We start from the raw sequence: 12,050 nt of genomic DNA, 5'->3' as shown, positions 1-12,050 counted from the left end.
ATGCCCGTCGAGCAAAGTCCCGACTCTGGCTGCAGCCCGCTATGCCCTTTCTCGGTGTCTGAGTGATGCTGGAGAAAGCCACAGCAGGGCAGCTGGGTGTCACTGCAAATTCAGGCTCCTCAGAGCCCCACACGGGCCCTCGCCACCGCCCCGAAAGCCTAGCACTTTTTCTCGGTTTCTCCAGGTCAGCTTGGTCCCCGCTGACCAGGTCCCTGACCTGGTCGTGCTCAGTGTTCTCTTCACTCTCAGCAGCTGAGAACTGAAGCTGTCAGACGGGAACTCCCTCAGCTTCTCTCCATCAAGTCCATAAACCAAGAGCAGCCGCCCTCCGCACCTGTGCCCGCCTGAGACGCTGCTCCTCCTACCTAACGAGGACTCCTCCACATCTACAAACCATTCCACGGCCTTTTTCAAGGCAGCCCTTTCCTCTGGAGCAGGGGTCCCCGACCCCCGGGCCATGGACCGGTACCAGTCCGCGGCCCATTACGAACCAGGCCGCACGGCAGGAGGTGAGCAGCGGGTGAGCCGGGGAAGCTTCATCTGCCGCTCCCCATCGCTCACGTTTCCGCCTGAACCATCGCCCCCCACCCCGTCCGTGGAAAAATGGTCTTCCAAGAAACCGGTCCCCGGGGCCAAAAAGGTTGGGGGCCGCTGCTCTGGAGTCACCTGTCCCTCTCACATGGATCCTTCCTACCAACATGTAAATGTGTGCAGGTCTCTCCACTTGACAGAAGGTAATCATCCCTGGCCCTCATATTCTCCTCCAGTTTCCCCTCATTCACTAGCCCTTCAAACTCCTTCCTTGATAGAGGGGTCAGCATTTTCTACTTCCTTTTCTCCTTCTCATTCCATAGTCCACTCTAATCTGGCTTAAAGTAGCATCCTCAACACTCCTGAGGAGCAGCCCTCTCAGAGGACACCAGTGACCTCAATGCCTTTCCTTTATTCATCTCACTCAGTGCTTGTCAAATGGGGACAATTTTGGTGATGTCTGGAGATATTTGGTGATCACAGCTGGGGAGAGGGTCCTTTGCATCTCATGGGTAGAGGCCAGGGATGCTGGTAAATATCCTACAATGCACAGGACAGCCCCCAACAACAAAGAGAAATCCAGGCCAAAACGTCGGTGGTGCCGAGCTTGAGAAATCCTGAGATGATGATCCCCACGCAACACCTGAAACTACTCATCACTTCATCTGCTTCTCAGCTTCTATCCTGTCACTCTCCAGATTGTCCTCCTACCTCTCTGGTGTTGCCATCTATTGATTCTTGAGTCATTGCCCCTTATTCCTTGGAGATTTAAGCCTCGGTTCACTGTTACTTCTCCAACACACTACTCCTGACATAATCCTTGGGGCTTTCCTTATCCACATATATAATCCTTCCCACACCCTGTCTGTGCAAATCCACCCTGCCTCAGCCCCGAATTCCACTGCTCACAGCCCAGACCTGGTCTGTACCACTTACTACTCCTCCCTCAGTTATAAACATCTGACGCTCCAACTACCACCTCCTATATATCCAGCTCATGCTTTTCAATACCCCAAACTCCAAAAATTACCAAACCCCACTAGGGTAGAAATCTATTGATCCTATTGCCCCACCTTCCTCATGTCTGTGGTCCTCTACTCTTGCAAACACCCTGCAGCTCTCTTACCCTTGTCTTGCTTTGCTGAACTGACCTGGAGAAACCCCAAAACAGGTAAATCAAACTCTGCCTGCTCCACATCTACTCCCCCAAGCTGGACTTAAATGGGAAAAGCAACTAACCTCAAGTGGGCTCTTAGGGCTGCCAGACAATCATGTTCCATTACCCAGTGCATTCACTCTCAGATGACTGTCTCATACCTGCTCTCTCTTCAGATCTCTTCATCTCTCTTCCTTCCTCAATCTTAGCTAATGGCTTGTTTCCCATTTCATTGATAAATGAGAAGCAATCAAGAAAAAACTTCAACAAGCTCCTACTAGCAGATCTATTGATCTAATTCCACCTGGGTCCTAATACACTGGCTTCCCTCCTACTTCTAAGAATGAACTGTCTCTACAGCTCTAGGTGGATGCCCTCTTCTCCTCCCATAAGGAGATTCCATCCCCTTCTTGCCCTCTCAAGGTCATCATTCCAGAAATTCTTCCCCCTCACTCCTGCATTTTCAAAGTTTCTCTCTCTACTGGACTATTTCCATCACTTTACAAACAACCATTCCTGCCATCTTAAAACTAACTAGATAAATTTTAAAACTCTTTTCAACCTAACGCCCTTGCAGATAATACCCCCTTTCTCTGTATTCTTGTTCAGCAAGAATTTTTGAAAGTGTTATCTAAATGCCAGTATCCAATTCCTCTTCTCCCATTCCATTTTGAATCCTCTCTAATGAGGTTTTGAGTCCCAGCACTCAGCTGAGACCTCTCTTGTCAAGGTCTCTGCCATATTGCTAAATCCAACCTCCCATCCCCATCAGCATCATTTGGGCATTCCTTCCTACTTTATACTTTCTTCCTTTGGCTTCCAGTACTCTCCTTGTTTTCCGCCACCTCACTGGTTCCTCCTTCTCAGTCTCCTCTGCTGATGCTTCCTCCTCTCTTCCTGACCTGTAAACGCATGAACCCCCCAGGGCTCAGGCCAGGATTTCTTCCTGATTCATCTCACTCCCTCCCTTGCTGCTCTCCTCCAGTCCCATAGCTTTAAATACTGTTCATGTGCTGACAACTCCCAGATCTCTAGCTAGATCCTTCTCTTGAACTTGGACTGGATGTCTCAAGCTTGACATACCCACAACAGAATTTTGATTTTCCTCTGAATAGTCTCCCTTCCAGCTGTTCCTTCCATAGTCTTCCAGGTCAAAAATCTTGGAGTCATCCTTGATTGCTCTTTCTCGCACACCTCACATCTGATCTGTCAAAAAATCCTGTTGGTTCTACCTTCAAAACATACTGAGAATTTGAGTATATCTCACTGCTGCCACAATTAACACTCAGGACCAAGCCACCACCATCTCTTGCTTGGATTCCCGAAAAGCCCAATCGACCTTCCTGCTTCTGCTCTGTTCCACCATAGTGTTCTCGCAATAGCCAGTGATCCTGCTAAAACCAGGTGAGGTCAGGTAAAGTCACCCTTCTGCTCAAAATCCCCCAGTTTATCTTCCCAAGGGTTACCCCTGAGAACTAAAATATTGCCTGCCATATCAGTACACAAAGGTTGTTGCTTCACATCGCAGCCACCTGGATGGTGAGCGCTGAGGGAGCTCAGGATGGAGAGAAACAGGCTGCCCACTGCCAAGCTCATCTAGCAGTCAGCCGCTGCAGCCACCGCCATACGATGCACCTGAGGAGACTGGCCCCCAGGTAGCTAAGGTGCATATCAAAGGAGTGATTTCAGTGAGCCCAGACTCTTGCATCTTCCCATACAGAGAAAAGCACTAAATTCCTTAACTTGAGACATCTGGTTTTCTTTTCTTAACAGTAGTCCTTTGCTGTTCTGACTACCTGGTCTTTTGTTGCAAAAACTTCTATATATCCTGGCTTCCCTCCTTGCTTCTTCGGAGCAGTCTCTCAGAGTTATTTGAGATGCTGTCTCCCGGGCTTGAAGTCCTAAGAAAGTCCACCAAATAAAACATAACTCTCAACTTTTAGGTTGTGCATTTTTTTCAGACAACACCCTCAAATAACTTCCCAACTCGCTCAGAGTAAAACCAAAGTGTTTACAATTGCCTATAAAGTCCCCAGTAGCTACTATTCTCACCACCCTTCATTCTACTCCAGTCACATTGGCCTCCTGTCCCCAAACCTTCCACAAACTCCCACCTCAAGACCTTTGTTCCTGTTGTTCCCTCTGCCTGGAATGCTCTTCATCTGGATTTCCAAATAGTTTGCTCCAGCATCCTTGCTTCACGTCTTTCCACTGATCACCTTCTCTGAGATTTGCCCTGTACACCTTGTTGAAAACTGTAACCAACTCCCTCTGCAACACACACATATAATCCTTCCTTTATTTTTCTCTGAAGGATTTACCATCATCTGACATGTTGTGTTTTATTTATTTTGTGTTTTATGTCTCCCCTACCAAAATGTAAGCTCCACACGCGCAGGGATGTTTTCTGTTTGTCCGCTATAGTGCTTCAAATAGTAGACATCAAATAAATATTTGTTGACTGAATTAAGATTTTAACTCTTTCTTCAAGGTCACATCTATTTTCATCTAAAGACAATCAGATTTGAATTTCAGGAAATCAATTGTATTCTCTATTAAGTAGTATCTTCTCTCAAAAAGGGAGCCAGTTACACAAAATTCCAAATGGCATAAGAACTCTTCCGACCTCCTTCTCTCTGCATAACCACGAGTGCTGAACAAAGGGAACATATTTGCTCCACTTTAATCCTCATCTTCCCGAGTCTCTTTTCCTTTTCTAAATCCTGAGGTTTCTCATCATCTTCCCTGGTTTACCCTGTTGTAATCCTAATATTCCTTTGCCAGCCCAAACTCTATCTTATTACTTACACCAAATTTGGTAGAAGGTAAACAAAGGGAAACATCATCAACTGGCATGAGACAAGAGGCTGTAAGAATCCTCCCACCTCTAAAAAGCCCGGGGAGTCATAAATAAACCTCAAGTTCTGGAAAGGCCGAAAGAGAGGGTATTATTATCGAGACTTAGATCATAAAATGTAATTCCTTAGCCTTCTCTTTCCTTCCACGTGTTCTCATGTTGACTGCAGCCTGGTTTCTACCCAGCTTGCTGCAAGCAGAGTCACCGTTGCTAGATCAGAGTTCCTCCCCATACCCCATCCTTCACCCCATGTATACTCAGGCAATCAGACCCATGTGAGTTCCTGGGTCAGTGCCAACAGAGGCAGGGTTTCTAGAAAGAGCCTTGACCACTACCCAACATTTCCCCCTACTAACCCCTCAATCCCCAGGGTTTTTCTCTACTCCCTGGGGCTTGGGATCAACCTGGGGTCTGCTGGGGCAGTCATGCCTCCTGGGCCCCTGCAGTGACACCTAGATCACCTTTGCTCTTTTTTTTTTTTTTTTTTTTTAAGATGTTAGCTATGAGTTTTTCTTTCTTTTTTTTTTTAAATTAATTAATTAATTAATTAATTTATGGCTGTGTTGGGTCTTCGTTTCTGTGCGAGGGCTCTCTCTAGTTGCAGCAAGCGGGGGCCACTCTTCATCGCAGTGCGCGGGCCTCCCACTATCGCAGCCTCTCTTGTTGCGGAGCACAGGCTCCAGACGCGCAGGCTCAGTAGTTGTGGCTCACGGTCCCAGTTGCTCCGCGGCATGTGGGATCTTCCCAGACCAGGGCTCGAACCCGTGTCCCCTGCATTAGCAGGCAGATTCTCAACCACTGCGCCACCAGGGAAGCCCAATCACCTTTGCTCTTCACTACATCTGGGATTGGGAGCACCAGTGGGAGCCTGGGATGCCCTACATCTGTGCTGCCATCCTGCAGGACCACCTTTATATGCTCCATCACCATGTGGATGGCTCCGCATCCTTGGTTCTAACCAGCTTGCCTAGTGCTGCAGTCTCTACTTCTAGTCTGAACTCCTACAAGTTTATCTGGGTCCCTGGTACTCAGTTCCCAGCCTCACTTCGGTCAATCCCTTTCCTCAGAGTCTGATACCTGTCATCACACACCCCATCTACTTTCAGGGTCCGTGTCCCAAAATGATGGTCACCAATTACATGGTCCCAGAGCATCCGACCATGCCACCGTTTCCTCGACAAGTTCCCTCTTGAACTAACTGCTTTGAAAATTCTAAGGTAATGAATTACAGTTCATTGGCACAAGGGAACAGAAAATGTCAGAGACAATATCAATGTCAGAGGAAAAAACCAGCTTGGCGCTGTACACCTTAAACTTACACTGTGCTATATGTCAATTATATCTCAATAAAACTGGGGGGAAAACGGCATGGGAAAATGTTCAGGATAAAACATTAAGTTAACAAAGCAGGTTATAAAACAGATTTTCATTGTGCTTAAACAAAAAACTGAACCACGACAGAGATGGTTTCCCACCATAGTGAGATAACCAAGGGACTCTCTGTAAGGTCAGCCCTTAGCCAGGTCCCTTTCACCTTGACCCTCACCCACACATGCACCTCACCTCGGAGTGGGTCTATGTCTAGTTTCAACATGTTCCCAGCTCCTCACAAGCTTCGGGGTGGCAACAACACATGCACCTATGTTCACGTCTTCATTCACCTTTTAACATGTCAGCATGGTTTGGCTAAACTCACCCACTTCGGCCCACAGCGCGGAGCAGACAGTGGGGAGGGGCAACATGTGATCACGGGACAAACTCTGCCCTGCACGGTGGCCGCTGTCTGCAGGCACATGAGGGATTCACAACAGCATTTCTTGACCCGTGATTTATGTAGACTACACGGCAACACTTTGTCTGACTAGTCACACTACAGACACCTGAACTGGGAAGGAATCCTTTAATGTACTTATCATGCCATAACAAGCACTGCTCTCAGGCCTTGTTTCAAACGAAAGAAAACCAAATTCTGAAGGAAACAGACTAATAATGATAAGGATTTTGTCCTCCCTCTTGGCCAAACTATATAAATACATTCTGTTGTACAAAAACACTGGCCTCTTGATCCTTCTAAAATCTGAACTATTTGAGGATAAGGCCTGAGTAAACATGGTCTATGCCTTGCTTTATTTCAGTTCAACTCAGCAAACTGCGGCTGGACCTTCCGAAATGCCACCCGGAGAAGAACAGAAGACTGATTATCCAGTTCCTTTTATTCTTCTCTCTCTTTTCTGTTTCCAATTTTGCTTTGCCTTTGGGCTCTTTTTTTTTTTTTTTTTTGGCATATACATACTTAATTTATTTTTTATTTTTTATTTTTGGGGCTCTTTTTGCTCCCAGTTTTGTACTGTTGTCCCTGTTGCTAATTTAAGATTTTGGTTTGGATCAACTTGGCTGACTTTGTCCTGGCACGTGCCCAATCCGCCTCCTCCCCAACTGCAGCCACCCATTCTGACCGATGCTGTAACTTTCTGCCTACAAAAGAGGCTTCCCTTAAATATCAGGCCTGAGTCCCCTGAGTACCCTATTCTCAAGGCAGCTTCTATGCCTCCTGTTTGTTTACCATGGAGACAGTTCGGAAAATACATGTTTACTATGGAACTGGGAGTACATGGGCTACAGTGATGCTGACGAGAAAACACAAGCAGCTATGTATGTGCTACACAAAGATGCGGCAGGCAAGGATCATCAGATGTGTGAACATTTATAGAGCACAAGAAAATCACAGATTCCTCCCTGAATGTGATATGAACACACAATTAGAGAAAGATAATAGCCAGGATATAGAGATCTGATATCAACCACACAAATAAGGAAACTGTGATTAACAATTTCAACATCAGGGCTTCCCTGGTGGCGCAGTGGTTAAGAATCCACCTGCGAGTGCAGGGGACACGGGTTTGAGCCCTGGTCCGGGAAGATCCCACATGCCGCGGAGCAACTAAGCCCGTGCGCCACAACTACTGAGCCTGCGCTCTAGAGCCTGTGTGCCACAACTACTGAGCCCGTGTGCCACAACTACTGAGCCCGTGTGCCACAACTACTGAAGCCCATGCAGCTAGAGGCCCTGCTCCGCAACAAGAGAAGCCACCACAGTGAGAAGCCCGCTCACCGCGACTGGAGAAAGCCCGCGCACAGCAACAAAGATCAAAAGCACCCAAAATAAATAAATAAATAAAACTATTAAAAAAAAAAAAAGCAGTTAGAAAATAACAAAACAGAAAAAGGTCAGCTCCATGAGTCTGTACCAATATCATACTCAAACGTGAAATATCTGTGTCAATTCTACTTTGGGGCTGTAACGGCAGAAATCAGAAAAAAACACAAAACTGCTCTGTTACTTTAAGATGCAGGAATATTGGTGAGCATTCACAATTTTGCTTCGCTGAAAATCTCATTGAATATAATAGGGAAGTCATTGAATACTATGTCTTTCCATTATATCCAAGTGATTTTCACAGTAGGCAATCTGCTAGTACACCACAGGAGTCCCACACTTTGAAATAAAATGGCATTGTGGATAGAATCTCATGTGCGATCCCTTTTCAGTCCAGAGTCCTGCCTAGTTTCCTTACTCTTGGCTGAATTGAGGGGACAATCCATAAAGAGTGTGTGAGAAGAGGGAAAGCACATAATGAGGTGTTTTTTGTGGTTTTTTTTTTGCCACTATCAATAATAGAATTGTGCTCTGCCGATTACTGGAGTGGTGACTATACATCATACTTTGAAAATAAAAAAAGGATTTTTCCATTGCTAAGTTGGTAGACAAGCCATTTGCAGCAGGGGGCAAATATCAGTAAATCTAGGTGGATCCTGGCATGCTTTCCTTACACATCTGGTGCAATAACATGGTATAGGAATTAGAGACACACTTCTTCCCATCACCCTCTTCAAATAAGCCTAATATAAAATCTATTTAGTAAGGACATTCTCCACCAGGCATCCTATGTGCTTAATTTTCTTTAAACAAGGCATTAATAAAATCACAGTAGCACCTAATAAGATTTTTAATTCCTTGAGGGTAGGAACCATGGCTAATCTTTAATGAGTCTAATTTAGTGAAAGCACTTAGTTCCCTTCTTAGCAAAAACAACCAACAGAATATTCCTAGCCCTACAAGATGTATCCATATAGGTTGTGTTACTGAGGCTCCAGAGTGAAACAGGAATTGGACTGGTCAGTGTACCTGGATGTGCTCAGTAAAGACTGGTTTCCAGAGTTATTGACAGCAGAAACTGGTAGCAAGGGTATCAATGAATAAAGGGGGAGTTTCAGACACACAGTGCTATTTTCCTGCAGAACAAGTTCCCATTTGCTATTACAAGCAGCGTGAAGAGCGAGCTTATGGTGCATGATGCCAAGACACTGTAGTTCAGGAACCTGCTCCCCAGAGGACGAGAGCTTTGCACACACAGTCCCAACAGCGAGGCCTGTGCCAGATCTAGAGCCCCTGAAGGCAAGAACTCCTTTAAAAACAAAACAAAACAAAACAAAAAACTCTCTTTCTCCACTTTGTGAGAAACCTCTAGCTAACTGATACAAACTTAAGATAGAGCGGTAGTACTCACAAACTCCGGGGTTCGGAAATCCTGCTGACTTTCCAGTGATCCAAAACGGGAGACAATCGTCTGTTCAAGGTTTTCCAAGACTGAAAAAAAACGAATAAATAAATGAGCATGAACTTTCGTTGGCTCACATACTTTTTTTTGCTTTTAAGTCAGCAGCATTGGCTTAAACTATTTTTAGCGTCTGTGGCACACTTACAGGTTGACATTATTTAAGGCTTTCGGCTATCAGGACACTCAAAATCTTCAGCAGCTATTTCATCTACTGGACAATGCCACACTTGTAGGATATTAGGTCCTAAAATGCTCTAAGGCTAGATCTACCATGGAAAATCACTTAGCTTCTACATGGAAGGACATGGCGACTAAATGTTATAAAATTCCAGCTCAGGAACACTTTAGCCTATTGATGTTCTTTTTTCTTCCACATGTCAAAGAACTGATGTGGAGTCATTTTAGGGTAGTAATTTTCTGTTTTAAAATCTGTTGACTAGCACTATCTAACAGAAATATACTGGGAGCCAAACAAAATATTCTAGTCGCTACATTAAGAAAGAGTAATAGGTAAAATTATTTTTAGTAGTAAGATTTATTTAACCTGATATACCCAGATTATCATTTCAACATGTGTGTATTCAATATAAAAAATTATTAGTGAACTATTTTACATTTGGGGGGTATTAATTCTTATACTCACAACACATCTCAATTTGGACTAGCCACATTTCAAAAGCTCAGTAACATCATGGGACCAGTGGTTACTGCAATGGACAGCACAGTGTTAGAGGGATAAAGGAGCCAAATCCAGAAGGTGGGTTGTTCTGCAAGATACTAGTCTCCGCTTGTAAACACGTTCCTGACGTGAATAAAAGGGACTGTTCCAGATTAAAAGACACTAAGAGAACAAAACAACCATTTGCAGTGTGTGGTTCTGGGCTGGATCCTGGTTTAAACAATCCAGATGTAAAAGACTTAAAAACAAATTGTGAAAATTTGAATACTGATTAAGTGTTGGGTTATATTAATATCGATAAGTATAACCACGTAATTTTGGCCATGTAGAAAAATGTTCTTAGTTAAGTAAACTTACAAAAACAGTCAAATATTATTAAGCATTTAAATAAATTTAAATAAATATTCTCATTTATCAACAGGTCCAGCCTCTTCAACAAATCAATGACATGAAAAAGGTAGACTGTTAGAGATTTAAAGAGCCCTACGGAACAGAACTCCAATGTGTGTTTTTTCCCACGCCACTGAACAATTAATTCAATTCTGACACGATCTACCTGAAGGTAGCATCAGATTCCACAGTTTATGGGCTCAAGACTGCCCCCATCTCAGATGCCAATCGGAAGTCCATGTTGTCACCTGTGCTTCTGACTAACTGGCTATGAATCGGAGGTTCCCACCACCCTCTCCTCAGGCTCAATTAATTTGTTAGAGTGGCTCACAGAACTCAGAGAAACATTGATTACGTTTACCAGTTTAGTATAAAGAATGTTATAAAGCAGGGGTCCCCAACCCCCGGACCACGGACTGGTACCGGTGCCTGGCCTGCTAGGAACCGGGCTGCACAGCAGGAGGTGAGTGGCTGGCAGGTGAGCGAGCAAAGCTTCACCTGTATTTACAGCCTCTCCGCTTCACTCACATTACCGCCTGAGCTCCGCCTCCTGTCAGGTCAGCAGCGGCGTTAGATTCTCATAGGAGCTCGAACCCTACCGTGAACTGCGCATGCGAGGGATCTAGGTTGCACGCTCCTTATGAGAATCTAATGCCTGATGATCTGAGGTGGGGCTGAGGCAGTGATGCTAGCGCTGGGGAGCGGCTGCAAATACAGATCATCATTAGCAGAGAGGTCTGACTGCACAGAGACAGTAATAAATCAATTGCTTGCGGACTCATATCAAAACCCTATCAGTGAGTGGCAAGTGACGATTAAGCTGCATCTTACGGAGTAGACTGGATATAAGCAACACACTTTGGGTGTCACTGTCTCCCATCACCCCCAGATGGGACCATCTAGCTGCAGGAAAACAAGCTCAGGGCTCCCACTGATTCTGCATTATGGCGAGTTGTATAATTATTTCATTATATATTACAATGTAATAATAATAGAAATAAAGCGCACAATAAATGTAATGTGCTTGAATCATCCCGAAACCATCCCCCGCCCCTCCCCCGTCTGGGGAGAAACTGTCTTCCACGAAACCGGTCCCTGGTGCCAAAAAGGTTGGGGTCCTCTGTTATAAAGGATACAGATGCACAGCCAGATGAGGAGGTACAGGGGCAAGGTGTGTGGGGAGAGGTGCAGAGATTCCACGCCCTCTCCAGGCGCCCTGTTCTCCCCACATCTCCACGTGTTCACCAACCTGAAGCTCTCCAAACCCTGTCCTTTGGGGTTTTTATGGAGGCTTCATTACAGAGGCATGACTGATTGATGATCAGTAGCCATTGCTAATTGATTCAATTTGCCCCTCTCCCCTACCCCGGGAGTCAGGGGGGTGGGACTGAAAATTTCTGCCCTCCAATCACTTGGTGGGTTCCCTGGGCGGCCAGCCCCCCTCCTTCCTTTGGTTACCTAGGGGCTGTCCAAGCACCTCATTATCATAACAAAGGGCATCTTTATCCCTCTCATCACTTTGGAAATCCCAAGTGTTTTAAAAAAGGAGCTCTGTGGGAATTCCCTGGCGGTCCAGGGGTTAAGGCTCCACACTCTCACTGCTCCAATCCCTGTCTGGAGAACTAAAATCCTACAAGCTGCGAGGTACAGCCAAAAAATAATAATAATTAAATAAATAAATAAATAAATAAATAAAAAAGGAGCTCTGTGACATGAACCAAGGAAGAACAAATATATATTTCTTATTACAAATCACAATATCACAACAACCATTAGCTATATGTGGTACTCAGCTGGATCCTAACTTGAACAAACCAG

General features: G+C 45.1%; 1 protein-coding gene across 3 annotated transcripts in view; it reads right to left on the bottom strand.

The window, feature by feature from the left end:
• Nucleotides 1-12,050, bottom strand: part of ANO6 (anoctamin 6) — a 219,584-nt gene that overhangs the window by 122,848 nt on the left and 84,686 nt on the right. For all 3 annotated transcript variants that reach the window (XM_059935720.1, XM_059935718.1, XM_059935719.1), the window contains one exon: nt 9,113-9,192. In XM_059935720.1, the coding sequence (XP_059791703.1) occupies nt 9,113-9,192 (80 nt within the window). The remainder of the gene's footprint in view (nt 1-9,112; nt 9,193-12,050) is intronic.

Source organism: Balaenoptera ricei, chromosome 10 (genome assembly GCF_028023285.1).
Source record: "Balaenoptera ricei isolate mBalRic1 chromosome 10, mBalRic1.hap2, whole genome shotgun sequence".
NCBI lineage: Eukaryota > Metazoa > Chordata > Mammalia > Artiodactyla > Balaenopteridae > Balaenoptera > Balaenoptera ricei.
This window is presented reverse-complemented; position numbering and strand designations above follow the sequence as displayed.